Source organism: Athene noctua, chromosome 3 (assembly GCF_965140245.1).
Source record: "Athene noctua chromosome 3, bAthNoc1.hap1.1, whole genome shotgun sequence".
Lineage (NCBI taxonomy): Eukaryota > Metazoa > Chordata > Aves > Strigiformes > Strigidae > Athene > Athene noctua.
The window spans coordinates 22,607,187-22,629,293 of NC_134039.1; the positions used below are offsets into that span (position 1 = coordinate 22,607,187).

Genomic DNA, 22,107 nt, shown 5'->3' on the forward strand with positions numbered 1-22,107 from the left:
TGCTTATAGCCATCAGCTGACTGGTTATGGGCATTTACAGAGGAATACCCTAATAAAATTGCTTCTCTGCCTGAGGGCATTCAGACCTATGTACCTCGCATTTTGGGACTTCCATGGTACCAGATATCCTGAGGTGTGCTGAATTTAACCCTCCACAAGGGCTGCAGCAAATAATCCAGTAGCAGCCAGTGAAAGAAGGACTTTAATGGATGTTAGTCTTGTGGGAAAGGCACTTGTCTGTGAGAAGAGAGGCCTTGGGTCCCAGGTGCTGTTAACTATGATACACTACATAGCTATTTCAACAGGAATTCCTCTGTTCCGGATTAATGAATATTTTTCTATTCTAGTCAGAAAGGAGCAGGGCAGAGGTCAGTCATTCATGCAGCCTGGTAGTAGCTATGGTGCCACGCTGTGAGAATAAAGTTGAAATCCCCTCCCCACCTCAGCAAGGGCTATCATCTTGGAGCTGGTGGATGAGGAGAGAGTATGTAGACATGCTTTGCTGTAGGAAAAAGAGGAGCAGAGCAAAAGCACCAAATCCAAGAAGAGAATTCAGAGCTCTGATAACAGAAGACTCACATGTCTTTCTGCAGTTCAGAATTTGGTGCTGGTAGTGGAGAAAAAGATAGGACCTGAAAAGGCCCAACATTACCAGCTGCTGGATAGCTTGGGTGAATGCAGCCCCAGAGAGCTACCTTGGTCAGACATTCTTCCAGATACATAAACCTGCATAGAGGAGGCTCTTGTGCAGGGTGCCTAGGTGCTCAAGGCAGCCTCCAGAGTGCACTTGAAGGTCTGATGCAAGAAAAATACCTGGTTAGCCAAAGTTTCCTTTGTGAGGAGTCCCATGTATCTCAGTAAAAGTAAATATAAAGAAGTTATAACCAAATAGAATGTTCTTCAGTAACCAGCCTGTGGTTTCCAGGCTACCTTTGATTTATACTGTTGATCCCAGACTCTCATGTAGTATGTAAGCATCCTAAGATGGGAATCAGAGGGAGAAGGAGAGCAATTAAATATTATTGTTCATCCTTTTCTATGGTTGTTATATAACTCTGCATGATGAGCCAACTAAGGAGGCTATCAATTCTTCCTATGTTTAATGTCACCAGTTGTGTAATTATAGCTCTGTCAGGCCTCCCAGCCTACTGTTTGCAGATTGTCTTTTACAGTAGGAGAAACAATGTGTATTCCAGAAAGGGGAAGAAGTAATACTATGAGTCTAGCTTTAAAAATTTTGGCTGACCAATACAGAATTGCTTTCAAGGAAAAAAATTTTGAACTGAAGGGAAAAAAAGAAATCTTGATTATCTGCCACATCCCCTGTACCTAATTCAATTACACCACAGGTCACAGAGAAAAAAAAAAAAACATTTCATGGCTTGAAGGGTAGGAGAGGGAAAATGACACTGGAATTGCCCTGTGGCAGATTCTGCAGTTACAAAAATCTGTAACTTATTCCTCACAGTCTGGGACATCACCTCTAGATTTCTGTAGTCACATATTTGCAAAAATCCCCCTAAATCTCTGTTTAAGTTTAGTAATTCTGTATTCTTCCAGCCACTAAACTGATAAGACATGGTCCTTTTACAGCTTCAAATGATTTGGGAAAAATAATAGAGCTTCCACATTCTTTCCGTCCGTCACTTCTATATCCAGTGGTTCTTCCTTAAGAGGTCAAAGAATGTGGTTTGGGGGTCTTTGTTTTGGTTTCATTTGGGTTTTCTTTACAGTGGGCCAGTGTGTTATACTCTTCCTGTCAAAGAAAACAAACAAATAAAAAAATTAAACAGCAGGATTCTTTCTTTGTCTTGCTTCATCACAGATTACAGGAATTTGGGCCAGTGAAGTCAATTAGCAAATGTTTTTGTAGGTAGTGCTTGCTCTTCCAATTAAGACAATGGTGCATGCTTTTTTCTTTCAGAACACTTTATTTTCAAATTTTTTTTCAAGTTCAGCTGGGGCTAGGCTGCTTTAAAAAGCTGTCTTCTGCCTTGAATGTCATCTCATCACTTAGATGTGATGCTGTGAGGAGAAATTTGGAGCCTGAGAGGCCTAGTGGATCTGTCCAGACAAGTCATAGGCCTCATGATAAGAGCCAGTGCTACATCCATGCAAACAGTTGACATTTGATGAGTGTCATTTGGGAAAACAATGATAAATACAATTTGCTTGCCCTACAGAAGTATTTGGCCTCTTCTGGTGCACAATTATTGCCTTCAGGCTGAAAGCATGCACCTGTCCTGTTGTAGAGGACCGGCATTTGTTCCCCACATGCAGACACATGCACCCTATTTTCTTTCAGTGAGTTTCTCTTGGATCAGTGACCAATGTCTTCAGGGTCTGTCAATGGGGTTTTTTTTCAGGTGCAGTGTGCATTTCAGTTGGCTAGAGCATGAAGTGCTTCACCACCCCAGCCTCCTGAGAAGCTCCTCCAGTGCCCAAAGGCTTGGGTATCTGCCTTGGCAACAGCAGCAGAGGAGTCAAGGACACTGATTTTTCATTTACACTAAGAGCTACTGGCTCTTGTAAAAAGGCATTAAAAGACAATATAAATTTATTTCAAGTCAACTTTTAAGCCTCTTTGCACCATCAGAATACAATTAAGACATCTTTGTATAAATAAAGTGAATAGGCCTCAGCACTGAAGGAAGTCTAGCTTTGGAGTGTCTGCATTGTAAATATTTTTGCTGAATACAATACTGAGTGCCTCACAAATAGCATTTCAGACAGCAGGTAGATGCTGTTTTCATCAGATTTTGGGCTATCTCAGTATTACATACTTCTTGCTGCAGCTCCCGACTTCTTGAGATGTGCTGTTAAAGCTTTTTACTGTGTTTGCTCTCTGGTTTTGCAGCACTGACTCCTGGAACAGCTCAATTCTGATGACAATCACAAAGAGCAGGTCTTTCTCCACCTCTTATCCCATGTCTTCTACCAACCACCTGAATGCCAAAAGGCAGAGCCGGCAAGGTGAGTGGGCTTCTGTGGCTCTGTTGGGCTCAATTAGCTGCTTCCCTGTGATGAGCACAAACAGCTGCTTTTGATCTAACCTGTGTATTTTCATATTTTTCCATCAATATAAATATAGTTATTTCCTTTATTTAAAAAAAAATCAGTGGCTTAAAATAGTATAGCCCATAGTGATGCCATTGTAAATGTTTTAACTTTTATGATTTATAAAGGTTAGTCATGACATGATGAGACAAGTGTGATACTAAATCGTGTTGTGATTTATATCCATGTAATTCCCTTGACTACAGCAGGGCTAAGAACAGTGTTTTCTATAACATCTGTTAGATTAACTGTCTGTGTATATTGCCTGACAGAGATTTCCTGAAGCACAACCCACGTAATGCCATTCAGAGCTGTAGGCAGCAACTGACCCATTTTATGCAAACATATCCAAGACAAAGTCATTATAACTCAGAGATCTATCTCTGTATATTTATTATTGACAAATTCATTATAACTCAGAGATCTATCTCTGTATATTTATTATTGACAAAGTCCAGGTAGTTCTTACTGATTTTTAGAGATGAGAAACATGAGGCTTTTTTACTCAACTTTTTGGGCCTTTAAAAAAAATGACTCTTGTTTTAACTGAGTGAAAGTAATTGAGAAGGTGACTTCTTAATCGATAATGAAATGTGCAGTATGACAGTCATGAAGCAGTCTTAATCCACACTAATGTGGATTCCTGTACAAATGCAGGATAAAGAAATGTTTACCCATGCTTTAACTTGCAATTCAAAATTATCACAAGGTCTTCCTTTTTTAAATCAGTCGGGTTTGGTTTTTTTTTTTCCAAACATGGAATAATGTTGAGATAGTGTTACTCAGAGATACTGACCACTCAGACATCAGGTGAAAATTGATAGATGCCTGAGGCTTGACATAGGAGAAGTCAGAGAATCCCAATTTAGATGGGTTTCAAGATACGCTGCACAATTATTCTGCATATCTAACACTGTCACATTGCATATCCTTTTCAAACTGAAGTCCTTATTTAATCTCCTCTTGTATAGAAGCTGCTTTGTTATACATATACTTTGTTATATATATATAGTGAAGATTAAGTAACACAATGTTATCTTAAAAGGTAATAGGCACATAGGCAAAAGAATAAAATTGAACCTGGAAAATAATGGAGATATAGTACCAAGAATCCAGGAGTTTGTTTTAGAACAAAACAAATCCAATTTAGACTTGTGATTTTCAAAGATTAACCCATTAACTTGAAAGGGGAAGCGCATGTGTATTATATTTTATATTTGGGAAACAAGACTTATCAACCTCATCAATCAGTTTTACATTTAGCCTCTTTTATTTCCAGAAAGTGTTAATAATCATCTCTTTTGCCCAAATGCATGAGCTCTCCCATGATGAAGGAAGAGCTCCATTCCATCACAAGCAATTCCTAGGAGCACTGATTGACAGGAGTAAAAATTTTGGCTCACCATTTTATGAAGAAGGTTGATATTTTAATGTTTTAGATTGTTTACACTCATACATTTTTAATTATGATTTGGGATTGTGTTCCAACTAAAGAATTGCTTCAATTTGCACTAATTAATACAAATTAAACTTTTACATATTAGCTCCATTGGCAATATATAATAATTCTTACAAGTTGATCACTGATCTAGCTAAACCTGTAAATGTACAAAATGTGTCTTTAATTGTTCATGAGAACATTAGCATTTAAAAATACTGCTAGCTATACCTATTTTGGCAAAATTCTGAGGTAAGCTCAAGTGTTTTCATATGTAATTTCACATCACATTGAAGTTACTGGGTTTTTTCTTCAACACTGCACATGTGTAAAAGTTCTGGAGGACCTAAGCAGATGGATGTGCTTCAAAAAATTTGCCCCATATTGTTATTCTTCTCTTATCTTGATTGTTCAAAATTTCTTCCTATAGCAAGACACATTTTCTCTCTTTTGCCAATAAATAGTTAAATGATGGACTATTGAAAGTAAGTTTTTGTTTTTCTGGCATATTTATTTTTGGTTACCTACCCTGGCAAATTACTATAAAAAAAAAAACAAAAAACAATCAAACATACTTCAAGAGACAGGAGCCCAAACTAGCAGTAGAAAGCCAGCTGTGATTAGAAACATTATTGTGAAAATTGCTGTTTAATTCAGAGAACTTGCTTTAAACTGTTGAAAGGTGACCATATATATTGTATTCTCTAACAGTCATGAAGATTATCTGGTAATATATAGCTCATAATAATAATCCAAGTCAATCCCCTATGCAACAACAGACTGCAAAATTTTTTTAAGACATTTTTGTTGGATGTCATGGCCATCTGGTAACTTTTTAATTGCTCTGGTGTTTCTGATCTCAAGACTAACATAATATCCTAGTTGTAATCATTTAATTAAGTCAGTAATACATACCACATGTTTGCTGAAGAAATACCCTGATCAAAATTTAGGAGATGTTTACTATCTCAAAATTACAGTGTAGTAACTGTCAGATATTATTTTTATCTCTTGGATTGTCAACAGTAGATCATATTTTAACCTTAGTTATTTGTTATCAAGAAAGTTGTTATCAGGAAAAACCACTGGAACTGTACACAAATATCCTGCAAGGTTAGTATTTCATAAACTTAGATCAACATGTTGCCTTATTCTAAGATAATTTTTCAGTCTGGAATGCATTTACATAGCTTGCACAATTCAAACATAAAATGAGTAAAGTTCCGAAGTTCTCTATATCATTTGGCTTTGAAGATGAACATGATAAATTAACTGGGGCTAAGTTCCTACAAACTTTAGAACAGGAGGTAAGTGAATTTAGATGCATTCCTTATAAAATAGATTATGTTTGCTACTCTGCGCTTCATTGTGAATGGGACCTTTTTGTCTGAGACTAGAAAACATAAAGTGGATTCAAAAAGAAGGCAGCACTTTTTCTCAAACACTGGACTGGCTAATGCATTTTATCTTAGCAGTGGTGCTTCGATAGAATAAGGGACAGAGAAAACCACATCTTGCTAGTGTTAGCGCATGTGGATATCGGCAGTTTCTGACACACTAGCTCAGGAGTACAGTACCATGTGGTACAGGTAATGGTCACAAGTATCCCATAGTGAGCAACGGATATTGAAAACTAAACTCAAGCTACACAAGTTCAAGACCAAAATCTGTGAGGAATGCAGAAATAGCACCATAAGTGCAATATTTTATCTTCATATAATTTATGACCACTAAAAATTGGGTTTTTTTGATTTATTGCTAGTCTTTACACATGTAGAAATTCAAATTTGCTGGGAATGTGTGTAAGCCTTTCCTGTCCCTGCTTTACAGATGGAGACAGTGAAGCAAAGAGAAACTGCAGATGGGTCTAGGAGCTGCATATTTGTATTTTGGTGTGTCTGTCACTACAACATCTTGATACCAATAGTCATGCCACTAACATGTGCCTTTCACTTCATGCCTGCAAGTTAGTGCATCCTGCTCAGCAGGGAGAATATGCTTCATATTTTGAGCCAGATCTTCAGCAGGTAGAAGTGGCTGATATTAACGGAGCTTTATCTCTCTGTGACAGTCATGCACTTGGCTCAGAGTGAAGGAGAGCTTTCTCTTATTTTTTCATTTGGAAGCTATGCTGGTACCTGCGCATCTCAAGAGGAGTATTTCTGCACAGTGAACTCATACAACCATCTGCCACTTCTGTTAATTGACAAGACTCTTTTCTCTTGCCAGGTATCCCACCAAATATTTCACCTCTCATGTCCCCATGCCATTCACCAATTCAGGGGACGCCTGCCACAAGTCCTACTGGAAAAACATCTTCTGTATCATTTCCAGACTCTTCAGATACTAACACCAAGCAAGGCTTAAAGCCGCATAAAGTCTTAACTTCTACTCAGAGTGCACCTAGCCTGTCAGACCCTATTATCAGCCCCTCTGTCATCTGCAGCAGGTAAGATAGTAATTTGACATGCATTAGAATCATTTCACGTTGTTCTCACGAACAAACTCTTCTGGCCCACATACAAGTTTTTATGATCTGCTGCAGTATTGTGTACTGATATTTCACCATATCTAAGCAGTTCTTAGTCTAGGAATAATTGTATAGACTGATGCTGCAAAGTGCTTTTAAAGTGCAAGGTGGTCAGCTGTGTTTATACTCATGTCAGATGCAGTCTGATTCATAAATAAATTCTTTGTCAATAACTTGCAGATCCAAAAATTGGATTTCATGTTAACAACCTGTGTCTCTCATGCCATGCCCTTAACCTGAACAGTCGTTTTCAGATCACAGGCCAAGTCTTTAAGAGCTGACACCTGATGTTTCATAGAAAAATGTGACTGCTAGAGTTTAAAAGCTGCTGGCCGGTAGCCTTCTGATAAAGGTATGCCAACAATGCCTGAAGAGTACATAATTTTGAGCACTCTCAGAAGGAATGGGTCCTGTCTTCCTTAGGCAGAGTCAGATTATGTAGATTAGTCAGACTGGGATTTTTTTCAGAAATCAACTGCAGTCGAGTTTTTTCACACTTTCAAGTAGCCCATTATTAGATTATGCAGACCTGCTCTGCAAAATCAGCATTTTGGAAAGAAATTTTTTCTGCTTATCTTCTCACAAAGAATTCAGTTGCCAAGTTAGATTACTGGAGTCTGCAATGTGTGTCCAGTTCAGAATAGTGGAAAACACTGGTACTTAGAAGCCTGTTCCAGTGCAGTTTCAAGGTTACCTTAGTCATTAGATGTTACTTTTGATCACAGTAGTGAGTGATTTGTGATTACTGGCTATCCAGTGGACAGCATGTCATCTGAGTCAGGGTTAAGTGTTATTGAGTTTGACTCTCTTTGGAAATAGTTTTTCATTTCTAGCTTCAGTCATGTGACTTTGGATCTGTCTTGATATGTGTGCAGGGCTAGGAAGTGGGTGTGAGAAAGTCAAAATTAAGACTGCAAGTTTGATCAAGGGAGTCATCCTCACTGGAGTTCAGACTAGGATCCTTACAGGCTTTTAAGACAAATTTAGGTGACTAAATAGAAACTAAGTGCTTTCAAAAGTTTTCCGAAGGTGTATTGCAAAACTGGGACTTGTACTTATTCATTGGAAATTAAGACTACATTACACATAAGAAATATACCATAAACATGCTACTGTCTTATCAAACTGTGCCTTTATTACTACTTCAACAAAATATTATTACTTTAAGTGGTAACAATTATGATTGGAAACCCATTAAAAAAAACAGTTAACGGTTGCATAAAAAATGTCAGAAAAAAATTATCAACATAAAGGTGTTGTAGACAGTAATGAAATGCATTTTCTTGATATGTGTAGACTTTGATTTCAAAGTAGTTATTGGTAAAATGCTCATTAGTTTTTATGTGGCTACTGTCTTATGTGATCTATGTAGGTTTCATAGCATATTTAGGTTCTTCATTTCCTTGTTTTCAAAAGCTTTAGCATTTGTAAGCATTACAGATAGTTACATTGTTGACTTTGTTGTTAATTTGTTGAAATAAACACATTATTTAAAAATACATTATTTAAAATATTATGGTGTAATGACTGTTAATAGAATGGGCGTCCAGTATTACTAACAGTCACTGTTCCTTTAACATCCATTGAAAAAATCGTAAGCACTGTCTGAAATGCTGGGGTTTCAACCCCAAGCCCCAAATTAAGGTTGACATAGGGGTGATTCCCACAGCCCTTCACAAAGGGGGGGTGAGTTACCTCTAAGCTTCCCTCCAGGGTGCTGCCGGCCTGGCAGGGAGAGCCATTGGGTAAAGGAGCCCCAGGTGTCCCACTTGGGGATAAAAGCTGGGACCCCTTGCAGGAAGGGGCAGTGTCTGTCTGTGAGGTGGGTGCACTTTGCAGAGTTCCCTGTTGGGGAAGGATCTCCTGCCTCCCTGGAGCTGGGCTCCAGTCAGGTCTGGCTTTTGTAAACGTGGGCTGTGTAGAGATTCAGTATGTGGCTTCCTTGGTCTTATGTATTTGGCTTGTTGACTTGGTTGTCTCCTGTCCCTTCTATGGGAAACTGCATTTCACCGTTTATTCCACCCATTGTTGGTTGTGTGGTGTTGTTGTTGGGGTCAGAGGGATTGGTGTCAATTATGTATAATCTGACTGACTTGTCTGTACCCCCAGTGCTCACCTATGTACTGACCCTTTTGTATCAAATGCAATTTGGTTATTGGTTCATCTTTATGGTGTCTGTGTCCTTTATGCTAGGCCTAATAATTGGCAACACACTGTCTCATTTCTCTATTAGTGTGTAGAGATGTTGTATCCACACATATAAGATGAACCAACAGCATTTAAATAATATACAACTTAATAACACAACTTGAAAAAGCAGAACTTGCAAAAAACACAACATGGAAAAACAAAAACCCCAAAGAAATTAAATGGCTAAAACAATCTGAGAGAGTTAAATTAACAAACATTGGAAATAAATCTTTTAAAGTTTTTACACTGTAGATTGCTAGTCTTCATGATATGCAACCCCCTGTATTTACTGACAAAAAAACCTGCCTTGCAAGGAAATAATACCAAACCAGCAAGGCTCTGCCATCACCAAACCAATCCCTCCCACAACAACAAAAGAGGAAATTAACTCTTGATGGGGTCAGTGCTTTAAATCAAATTCACCCAGGCTGTGACATCAAGACAGTAGTTTTACTGTACTTTATTTTTACTTACAAAGTGAAATGTGGTAGGACAGTAGAGTTTGGAAACTTCATTAAATAAGAACATATACCAGACAATGCTGTTAAAGTAACTTGTAAGTAATCATTTTTAATTTTGTTTAGTGGATGAGGCAGGTATCCTGTGGAAAAAGTCAAACAATCCTGTGATTAAGAAGTATATTATAATGCCTGTACATGGCAAGGATTGAGTTAAAGCTGCATGGGCACGTTTACTTCTGACATAGAGCAGATTTTAAGTGTTCTTGTAGGTAGCTCTGTAATTTCTTTTTTAATATAGTGTTTTATGTGGAACATAAATATTAGTGTGAGTTTGCTTTGTTCTGGAGATAAAGTATGCTCTTAATGATACAAAAGCCTTGTAGCATTACATCTAATCAAAGGATCTCTTTCTCTTTTACATTTCAACTTGTTAGCATTGACCTTATGGAAACCACAAGGAATGTGGGAGAGAGAAATTAATAAATGTTTTTCATCTTATTTATAAACCTGAGTGATAAGGTTTGTTTGGCTATGCACTGCAAGTGTCTTTGTATATAGATTTGTGTTTTTATTTAAAATTCTGTCAGGAATTCATTATGTTTGCAGGGCATATCAAGCTCCAGAATATGTTTTGGATGACCCCCATCAAAAGCCATCTGGCATAGGGTTTCAGTCATTTTTATATGGTGAACTTATATTGGTGCAAAGTTTCTAGTACCAAGTTTGACCAATCAAAATAATTTCATAATAGTTGCTATGAAAAAGCTGTTACATATGAGATATGCCACAAAATACTGACTTGAAAAAGAGAAAGAAATGTTAAAATGTCAGTTTTTCATGGACGGATTTGATATAATGGTTCTAAATGAGGCTTCAAATTTGTTATGTTATTTCATGTTTTCATGATATATCATTGATCATTCAGGTCCAAGACTCAATCATATTGAGACATTGTAATTTGAAATGTTCCAGCTGGTATTGAATTCATGTTTAGGTCTTAGAGGGAATCACACTCAGGGAATAAAGCATTTTAATGGAAGGGAAGAGCCATTCATTTGGAAAGACCATGATATTGTGATCCCTCCCACGTCTTTCTGTTGTGAGAATGTTGAAGCAAACTCTATCTTCTAGTTTCATTGCTAAATGTCTGGATGCCAGATCACTCACTTCATGTTCTGTCCAAAACACCCCCTTATTTCTGATGTACTTAGTAGGTTGTCACTGAATTAATGGCAAAATACCTTTTTTCTCCTCAAGAGGAATATACTCTATTCTTTCTAAACAAGAAAAGGAGAGTAAAGCTACGTTATGACTGTGTTCAAATTAAATTATATAAGATTGTATGTCACTCAGGCACATTTTCATCATTTTCATTCATGTTTATAGGGCAACTGGAGTACAAAACCAGGGGAATTTTGTACTGAAACTTAGAGAATAAAAATTTTATTTTAGAAAAAATCACATGGTATAGGTTTACTGTTGACAATACAAAATTAATGGTGGTGGCCAGTTGATCCAAGGTCCTTTTGTATTTTTGTCTTTTTACATTCCTTATTTCCAATAACACTTCAACACTCTCTTGTAATTTTGTCTGGAGAATATACCATGTACCATGGCTTATACTGTATGACATAATTTTACACTGTCAGCAGGCAATCATTTTACATAAAACTGTCCAGTGCACGAGGTTCTTTATATTGTGCATGTTTCTTGATGTATTTCAGCTGTGGAAGACCCTATAACCAAATAGAAGCTGGTCACGGGACACTAGATAGGAGTGATGGTACCACACACACCCTGAACAGAGCAGGTAATTCTTTGTCCATCAAAAACTCCTCATCCCTTAAAATTCAATAATCATTCACTGAAAGGGCAGATATGCTTGTCTGTCATAAAAGAAGAACATATGTAGGTGAGACTATACAAATTGTCTTTGAGCGTCTTTCCATTCTATATGTACAATGTGTGCAAAATGCTAATGGAGAATAGAGTTAAAAATATAAAGGAAATATGGTTTCCCTCATCTAACCTAGTCAGCTCAAATAATGATCCTCTGAATTTTTCTCACTCTTCAGTCCTCAATCCCATTTTTTACACTCTGCAGGTTATATGCTTTAATGCCTTTGGACAGATTATCCGACTTTGGACCCAGCCAAGCAGCACATATGTATTATGAGTCAGAGATGCTGTTGCTATTATTCAGAAGGGCACAGGATGACTTTCATGCAATCCTTGCTGTTCACACAACAAGCTTTGTGACTTGTGTTTTAGATGATCCTGCGCAAGCCACTTCCGACTATGAAACCAACAACAGTGACAGCAGTGATATCGTACAAAACGATGATGAGACAGATTGTTCTAAAGAACGGAAGGGATCCATCTGTAGGACATACACGCCTGAGACCATCATTCTGCATCCTTTGATACCACCTGAGGTAGCTTGTTTAAATTTCACTTGCACAACAGATTGAGTATATGCTGTCGCTGGGGAGGGGGGGGGGGGGGGGAACAACAAAAAAAACCCCAACAAACAAACAAACCAAGCCAACTGAAAAACCCAACCTTCCACAAAATAAACCCTAGGGCTGTCTAAAGATTGTGACCATGGTTTTAAGCAGCAATTGCAGCAGGTTTCTACCTTGCAGTAGGAGGACTGACTTTCAAGAATTGAAAGGAACTATTGAAATATGTGAGAGCTGCTAAACACTGGCCATTTGTTAAACACTAACCATCTATTTTGATGAAGTTTATGCATCTGGTGTTAGGCATTTCTGAAATGATTGGCTTCTGTGCTAGCATTGCCTTTAAGGGGAATGGATTGGAAGGAAGAGAAATCACCTTCTCAGACTAGCAACATGATTTATATATATGTCGTCTTTTTCAGCCACTTCAGCTTCTCAGTGGTGTTGAAATCTTGGCTAATATATACAGTGGTCCTTATTTTTAAATAAATTAACAGTTGTCTGAGGGTGCTGCATGATACTATTGTTGGTGTATGTCTTGAACATAAAAACAGTGCAGTATGGTGAACAAGTGCTGTTCTTGTGACTACTGTATTCAGCTGTAAGTTTGATTGAGATGTAGAGGGAAGGCTTTGTTTAGTTACATTTTCCGCAGCCTGTTGTGCAACTGAATTAATAAATTTACATTGGCATCAAGTTTTGAAAACTTTATTGTAATCTGTTGATTTGGAGTTGGACATGCTGAGAGGAGGCATTTTTCTTGAGATATTTTGGCATTTACTTTTCTACAGTTTCTTAGTAATAATGCAATTCAATGAAGTATACAGGGAGAAATGCAAAAGGAGAGACACAACCCATGTTTTATTTGCAAACCTTGAAAAACAGGTAGGTTTCAGTTTAAGTAAAGTCTTCACATGGACTGAGCTCCATTAGCCATACTAAATTGTAATGAATGGGTCCTGATGCGGAAGTAGAAACTGAGCACTTTTCCCACTATACTGCAGCATATTTTACAATGAAGATGACCCTTGGACAATGAAGAACTCCCTTGGAGATGAATGAATGATTCCCCCAAATGAATGAATTAATGTGTCTCATGGATAAGTTCAGAGACTGATGTTTCATATAAAGAATTTCCTATTCATTCAAGTGAAACAAATTATAATGGAGAGTGACTAGCTGCAGGGCTGGTAGAAATGGGGACATCTCTGCTGAGCTGAGTAAAGTACCACAGACTTACAGATCACACTACTGTGACTTTAGTTTTTAAGAACATAAATTTTTGCACGAGATGCTTCATGGAACTAAAATTCCTCTTTTTTCTGATTTCTTCCATAGGACAAGGCTGTACTTGCTCCTGAGCCTCTGGTTATGGAGAACTTGGATCCCCTGATGGAGCAGCTAAATAGCTGGAACTTCCCGATCTTTGATTTGGTGGAAAAAATTGGAAAGAAATGTGGTCGGATTCTCAGTCAGGTGAGCAGGATATCTTGTCTGAAATGACTGGCTAAATTATTGACAGATTTAGACAAGTACTGTTAAGACCCATTGTCCCTGTGAGTTCATCATCCAATGAATTGTGATCCCTGCCACCTACTTCAAAGCTGACAATATGAACTCTGTCTCATTACATTACTTACTTTTAAATTTCTTCATTTTTAAATTTTAAAATGTGAAAGAAAAAAACACCTATTTTGCCTGCTCCTCTCTGCCAATGAGTTTACATAAACCTTTCATTCTCTTCTATCTGCAGGAGGTCCTGCCACCCCTTACAGAGTTCTTTGTGAAAGAGTTCTCATGGGGTTCAGCATGGGAGGACTCAACAGCAAATATATTCAGTTGATGCAGGAAATACAGATCTTTGGCTCTTTTTTGTATTGGAGATTTTAGACAGGATGTGCAAGAAAGTAAGGTTTCAGGAAGTGGGAGAAAAAGTAGTCCTTGCTTTATTCTCTCGCTGTTAGAGTCAGCACTTCAATAGCAAATTCATGTCATTATTACATAGGGAAAACTGATTTACTGTGAATCAGGATGTGGGAGCTTTCTTTCAACTATCAGTTTTCCATTCCCTCCTCTAAGTTGAATGAAGGTACTGACACAGCCCATCTCTACCCAGCATGGTTAGTGTCACTTCAATAATAACTTTCTTGCCTGAACTTTCTTCTCTGTTATGCCTCTTTTCCTGGCACACTGACTTTTTTATGAAGTATTGAGGTTTATGTAAAGTACAAATTATTTAGTGATAGAAGGGAAAAAAACCCAAGACAATCTGAGTGTTCTAGTATCACTTTACAGGTCATTATGTAGACATGAGTGCTGGAAAGAAGAAATTATGTTAATCGTTATGATGTAGTACAATTAACACCCCCGCAAACACAGGGGTTAGTCTGTCAGGCAGATTTCAGTGCAACAAACTCCAAAGAATGCTGTATCAAATCTTGGTCCCTTGGTGGTTAACAAAACCACGGCATGATTTCAAATTTATTCTGTGGTCTGCCTTTTATTGTTCTGTAGCTTGGCAAGTAACATCTATGTTTAGCCAGCCTGTCAGCTCTCCAGGTTAATTTTAGAGAAATAAGCAAACTATGGCTGCATGTTGATACTGATACAAATTCAGTGGTGATCACTGAGACACTTGTGCACTAGACAGTAAGTGTGTGATTAAAATTCTATATCATATTGGTCATGTTTTCTAATAGCATAGGATGATAATAGAATGGTAAATGAAACATAAGGAAAAACAGAACTTATTTCTAATGGCATAAACAACAGTTTGGATGAGCCAAAATTTGTTATAGATTTTAAGCACTTTACCAAATTGCATGTACCTCTCAGGACAATTCCATCTGTGCCTCCCTCAATTTGCAATAAAGCTCCACACCCTGCTTTTTTGGACAGGTTCTGAACATGTAATCCATTTTGCAGTGTGTCTTGGTTTAAATGTAAATGAGGCCTGTGAAATAAAATAGAGAAGCTTTAATAAATAATATTTGTAACCAAAATTCAGCAATTTCTGTAACAGATGTTTGTAATAACTCCCACTCCCTAAGAGCAGAAAGTTCAAACTTGTTCATAAAATAAAGATAGATCCTTTAGTTTTCCCCCACCTACTCAGATGTTCCTAACAAAAGTATTTTCAGAAATAAGAGAACTAAAATAAATTTTTCTGCAGCTGAAAGTATTGGCTTTTTCTTGTACAATTTTTAAATCCTGGGATATTATAAACAAAGGAAAATAAAAGCTCTAATGATTTATTCTCTATATTTTGCCATTAAATGGACTCATCCATTACAAGTAAATTAACAAGCTGAATTAACTATGTTTGCTTTGCTAGGTTAAATTTATGAGATGGAACAAAGCAGAGTTGACACGTGCCTCTAGGGAAGCATTCCGTTTAGAAAGCAAATGCTGGCTTAGCATCTTTAAAACTGCTTGAGATGTCTGTTTCTTCTTTTTGGAATGTTAAATTGATTTAGACATATAAAAAGACTCCAAACCAGTCAGCGTCCATAAAAGGATCTGTGCAAAGTACAGTGGCAAGCACTCTAAATGTGACACTAAAAAATATGCATGATAGGGGTTAGAGAGGAATTTACATACCAATCTCATTTCAGAAAGGAACAGCAAGACCTCCTCCAACTGTGTTGATGGTTCACAACAGGCCATAAAGTTAGATAATGTCTTCAGTCACACTTAAGACTCTTCCTACAGCTCCTATAAAATGAAAACCTGAGGAAGAGAAACTCATTTGACTTGGAAAGCAAATAAAATTTTTAAAAATAAGTTAAAGTCAGGGTGTCTCTAGATTTTATTACTGGGCCCATAGAGACAAGAAACGCTGGTGGTTCTCCTGTGCTCCCAGTACATGAGCAGTGTCAAAGTGGGGTAGCATTATTGCAGCATGTGTGAGTTGGTCCCTGGGTGGTGCCAAGAGGAATGTTTATCCATCAGCCATGGCTTCTGCAGAGAGAAACTGCAGCCTTTATATGCAGAAGTGAGGGAAATCAATCCTTGGGGGATGTGATATTCCTGGAATCGTCACAGCAGCCTTTGTGAGGAGTTGTGTTTGTCAGAGCCAGAGACCAGGTGCAGACAAATTAAAAGAAACACACATTTGACGAAAGCAAATACAAAAGACAAAAACAAGTGCAAGAGGGTTGGATACCTGCAAACAATGACTAGGGAACCGCTAACCTAAACTTTGCACTGTGCCATGTGCTCCAATGAGAGGCATTTATGTGTACCTGCAACACCCAGGAGAGGAGCTACATGTGAATAACAATCCCCATTTCCAAAACAGCTTCCATTAGGAATCATTCAGGAGAAGTGCTTGCCCTTCTTCAGGCAGTACTGCCAGAAGTATCTGAGTTATAAATGATTCATTCAAGCACTAGCAATTGTTGCAGAGACAAGCAGAAAATAGAGGCTGGAGGGAAGAGGCAGCATGGAGCACCTGGCAGCTGTCGGAGTTTCCTGGGACTTGTCCCTGGCAGCGGAGACTGCACCACGACTGCGAGGGCACCATGCTCACCCCCTGGGATTGTAACTCCCAGGGAGGTTATGAAGCAGCATGTGGCTTGAGAAGGAAGGATTTTAAGACAGAGCAGTGGATGAACAAAACTGCACAGTTGTTTTTTAAATACAAGGATTTAGTTAGTTGACTTTCTGGAAGACATCGATGCCCTTTTTCCCTCTTTCTGACCTGCCCTTACCCCTTCCTCTTCCCCATTTGCTAAGAAAAAGAGAAAGAAAGACAACATTACAAAAATGTCCAGATGAGTAGGTTGGCTGTTTATGCTTTCTAATGAACACAGAGAGTAGTGCCATTTTACTCCCAGTTATGGGGAAGAGCTATCACTCATATCCACCACAGTCAGCTTTGCTTCTTTTCAACTGCTGTGGAATTTCCAGCCCTCCAAAATCTAAGGGGAGGAAAAACATGCTCTTATGACATGCTTTATTTGAGATACCTGTCCAGTATTGGTAATGTAGACCAGTAAGGTTTGGTCCTGCAGAATAATATTTCTTTATGCTTCCTCGTTTTATACAGAGATACTTTGCTGGGAAATGTGAAGCTTACTATTCAGTGGTCTGCGATGAGTATAAAATACCTCATCTCTCCCTAGGTGAAAGTTTAGATCCTGGCTGATTTACTTCAGCCATAATTCCAGATAGATAAACAGAATTCTATGCAGTTTCTAATCAGAATTGTGCATAAAGTCAGTCTCTTCCTTTTGCCCTGTACAGGCCCTACCTTTTATTCTAAGCTCACATCTTCCAGAGCACTCTAAGTCAGTAGCTCCTTAGCTCCTTTGCTGTAAAGAACTTTTTACTTTATGTGCAACAGCCATGGCCACAAATAGAAATTACTACCAGCAGTGATTATTCTGACTGCATTCCTAGTGGCACTTACACAATTATGGTAGGAACAGAAGTAAGAGCTGGAGCCACCAGCAGAACCACCAGCTGTCAGATATGTGTCATTAGAGGGGCATCCCAGGTAGTGTCAGACGCCACACTTAACCTGCCTCTGCATCATCACTGCCTGTTGCAGTGCTTTGCCAGAGTTAGTTTGCATGCCATTTCCTGGTAGGAAATGATAGGGGGGGAGGCAGGGGCAGAGGGAAGATCATTAATGCTGCAAATTCATATAGCTTTTGATTATTATTACTGTAAAAATTCACAGTGGCAGGACATTTGAAGTTTATGTTCGTTAAACTTCAGGTGCAGTTCACAGGTCCCAATTTATATGCACAATATATAGAAAGAAACAGGTGTGGATAGCTGTTTGGTTTAAATTCAGATAAAACAGGAAACATAATTAATAAAAATTTATTATCATTATAGCATTCATTGTTCCAAATGTGTGTGCTGCTTTAAGCCCTGCCGGGACTGGAGAGCACGTTGCCCTTGCCCTTGCCCCACCCTCAGCCGGTCGGGCTGGCAGTGAGGCACAAACCTGGGCTAAAATAAGAAGAAATTTAATACAACAGTGTGATAAACAATCTGAACAACAATAGTAACAATGATAACAACAATAAACAGCAATAACAGTGAACAAGACAAACGATATACAGAGAAATACTGCAAATGGTCAGGGAACAAAGCCGATGCGTGGATCCCGCCACCAAAAAGCCAAAGAGAAAGTAAAAAGGTTCCGCCCCTGGACCTGACGCCAGCATGGTATGAATAACCCGGCTGGAGATCCCTTCCCCCTCTCTCTCTGCTGGGGAAACCTAACCCTATCCTAGCTGAACCAGGACATAATCCACCCCATTATTCTATACCATCTGCATCATGTCCAGCTGCCATTTAGCAGTTAGGAATAACAAAATATCAATTTACAAAGGCACAACATAATTCACGGCATGTTCTCACCCAGAATCAAGTCCCCCTGTGGTACGGATCGGACCTCTCCATTGTCCTGCATCACCCACCAGGTGCATCCAGGTGCTTGAGCAAAAGCAATCCCATGGATGGGTTTGCCTTTACCTTTGCCTGGCGCAGGACTAAACCAGACTATTTTTCCCAATATATTCCTCATGCGCACCACAGGGACTTTATCCCTGTCTACAGCACGTGAAGGTTTTGACTGAGCCGGGCCAGCTCGACTGGCAGATCTTCTTGTGTTGACTAGCCAGGTGGCCTTTGCTAGATGCACGTCCCAGTCTTTGAAAGTCCCACCTCCCAATGCTTTCAATGTGGTTTTTAACAGTCCATTGTAGCGTTCGATATTCCCAGAGGCTGGTGCGTGGTAGGGGATATGGTAGACCCACTCGATGCCGTGTTCTTCTGCCCAGGCATTTATGAGGTTGTTTCGGAAGTGGGTCCCATTGTCTGACTCAATTCTCTCTGGGGTGCCGTGTCACAACAGGACTTGGGTTTCAAGGCCCAGGATGGTGTTTCGGGCGGTGGCGTGGGGCGCTGGGTAGGCTTCCAGCCATCCAGTGGTTACTTCCACCATTGTGAGCACATGGCGCTTCCTGTGGCGGGTCTGTGGCAGTGTGATGTAGTCAATCTGCCAGGCCTCTCCATATCTATATTTCAGCCATTGCTTTCCATTTCGCTGGGGCTTCACCCGCTTGGCATGTTTGATTGCAGCACACGTCTCACATGGGTGGATGATCTCTGCAATGGTGTCAATGGTGAGGTCCACCCCTCGATCTCGAGCCCACCTGTATGTTGCATCTCTACCTTGGTGGCTCGAGGTCTCATGGGCCCACCGGGCTATGAACAGTTCACCTCTGCGCTGCCAGTCCAAGTCCACCTGAGCCACTCTGATCTTAGCAGCTTGGTCCGCCTGCTGGTTGTGTCGATGTTTATCAGTGGCCCGACTCTTGGGTACATGGGCATCCACATGGCGCACCTTCACAACGAGGTTTTCCACGTGGGCTGCAATGTCCTGCCATACTTCAGCAGCCCAGACGGTTTTACCCTTACGTTGCCAGTTCCTCTGCTTCTATTGCTGCAACCATTTCCACAGGGTATTCGCCACTGCCCACGAGTCAGTGTAGAGGTAGAGCCTCGGCCACTTTTCCCGCTCAGCAATATCCAAAGCAAGCTGGACGGCTTTCACCTCTGTAAACTGACTCGATTCACCCTGTCCCTCAGCAGCTTCAGTGACCCGTTGTGTGGGACTCCATACAGCAGCCTTCCATTGTCAATGTTTTCCCACAATACGACAAGACCCATCAGTGAACAGGGCATATCGCTTCTCCTCATCCGGCAGCTCGTTATATGGTGGGGCCTCCTTAGCACGTGTCACCTCCTGTTCTGGTGACATCCCGGAATCTTTGCTCTCTGGCCAGTTTGTGATCACCTCTAATATCCCTGGGCGGCTGGGGTTCCCTACTCGAGCCCGTTGTGTTATCAACGCAACTCATTTACTCCACGTGGCATCGGTTGCATGATGTGTGGAGGAGGCCTTTCCTTTGAACATCCACCCCAGCACCAGCAGTCGGGGTGCCAGGAGGAGCTGTGTTTCAGTGCCGACCACTTCTGAGGCAGCCCGAACTCCTTCGTACGCTGCCAGTATCTCCTTCTCAGTTGGTGTATAATTAGCTTCAGAGCCTTTGTATCCCCGGCTCCAAAAGCCCAGAGGTTGGCCTCGGGTCTCCCCAGGTGCTCTCTGACAGAGGCTCCAGGTAGGGCCATTCTCCCCGGCTGCGGTGTAGAGCATGTTCTCTACCTCCTGCCCTTCCCGGACTGGCCCGAGGGCTACTGCTTGGGCAATCTCCCGTTTAATCTGTTCAAAGGATTGTTGTTGCTCAGGGCCCCATTCAAAATCGTTCTTCTTACGGGTTACGTGGTAGAGAGGGCTCACGATCAGGCTGTAGTTCGGGATGTGCATCCTCCAGAACCCCACAGCGCCCAGGAAAGACTGAGTCTCCTTCTTAGAGGTTGGTGGGGCCATGGCTGTTATCTTGTTTATCACCTCCATTGGGATGTGGCGACGCCCATCCTGCCATTTTATTCCTAGGAATTGAATTTCCCTTGCAGGCCCCTTAACTTCCTTTTGCTTAATGGCAAAACTGGCCTTCAGGAGGATTTCAGTTATCTTCTTCCCTTTGTCAAAGACTTCCTCGGCTGTGTTCCCCCATACAATGATGTCATCAATGTACTGTAGGTGTTCTGGAGCCCCACCTTTCTCCAGTGCAGTATGGACCAGTCCATGGCAAACAGTGGAGCTGTGGTTCCACCCCTGGGGCAATCGATTCCAGGTGTACTGGATGCCTCTCTAAGTGAACGCAAACTGTGGCCTGCACTCTGGCGCTATCGGAATGGAGAAGAACGCGTTAGCAATGTCAATCGTGGCGTACCACTTGGCTGCCTTCGACTCCAGTTCATACTGGAGCTCTAGCATGTCCGGCACTGCAGCACTCATTGCTGGCCTAACTTCATTCAGGCCACGGTAGTCCACAGTTAGCCTCCATTCGCCATTAGGCTTTCTCACTGGCCATATAGGACTGTTGAAGGGTGAGTGAGTTTTGCTGATCACCTTCTGGCTTTCTAGTTGACGGATCAGCTGATGGATGGGGACCAGGGAATCTCGGTTGGTGCAGTACTGCCGCCGGTGCACCGTCCTGGTAGCAATCGGCACTCGCTGCTCCTCAACCTTAAGCCGCCCCACCACTGAGGGATCCTCTGAGAGGCCGGGTAGGGTGGACAACTGTTCAACCTCCTCCAGGGCAGCTACACCAAAAGCCCACCGGTACCCTTTTGGGTCTCTGAAGTACCCTCTCCTGAGATAGTCCATGCCCAGGATGCACGGGGCATCTGGGCCAGTCACAATGGGGTGCTTATGCCAGTCCTTCCCAGTCAGGCTCACTTCAGCTTCCAGTAGGGTCAGCTGTTGGGATCCCCCTGTCACTCCAGAGATGCAAATGGATTCAACCCCACTGTAGCTCGATGGCATCAGGGTGCACTGTGCGCCAGTGTCCACCAAAGCCTTATAGTCTTGTGGGTCTGATGTGCCAGGCCATCGGATCCACACTGTCCAGTAAATCCGATTATCCCTTTCCTCCACCTGGCTGGAGGCAGGGCCCCTCTAATCCTGCTCATCATCACTCACTTCTTGCAAGAATGATTCACTGGTCCCCTCAAGAGGGCCAGACATAACGTTGGCCATTCTGTTCTGCCTGGACACTGGAGCTGCACTCTTCTTGGAGGACTCCCCTTTTGTGATGGTCTTCCCTTTCAGCTGCTCTACTCGTGCAGCTAGGGCGGCAGTGGGCTGTCCATCCCACCTCCTCATGTTTTCTCCATGGTCACAGAGGAAAAACCACAGGGTGCCTCGTGGTGTGTACCTTCTGCTGCCTTTCTCTTGGGTGGGGAAACGTTTACTTCTAATGGCTGAGACATCAGCCCGTGCAGGTGGAATGTAGGACATGTCCTCTTCCATTTTTTGGATCCTCTGAGACAGTTCCTCCACAGCTGAGACCAGGGAATGTTGGGATGAAGGGAGATTTC

At 40.8% G+C, this 22,107-nt stretch overlaps 1 protein-coding gene across 2 annotated transcripts in view; it reads left to right on the forward strand.

Moving 5' to 3' along the window:
* Positions 1–22,107, forward strand: part of PDE3A (phosphodiesterase 3A) — a 280,750-nt gene that overhangs the window by 232,614 nt on the left and 26,029 nt on the right. The window contains exons 5-9 of one of the 2 annotated variants that reach the window (XM_074902240.1): positions 2,858–2,973; positions 6,725–6,944; positions 11,401–11,486; positions 11,948–12,111; positions 13,477–13,614. In XM_074902240.1, the coding sequence (XP_074758341.1) occupies positions 2,858–2,973; positions 6,725–6,944; positions 11,401–11,486; positions 11,948–12,111; positions 13,477–13,614 (724 nt within the window). Of the gene's footprint in view, positions 1–2,857; positions 2,974–6,724; positions 6,945–11,400; positions 11,487–11,947; positions 12,112–12,927; positions 12,937–13,476; positions 13,615–22,107 lie in introns of both variants that reach the window. The other variant, XM_074902241.1, reaches the window with a different exon arrangement.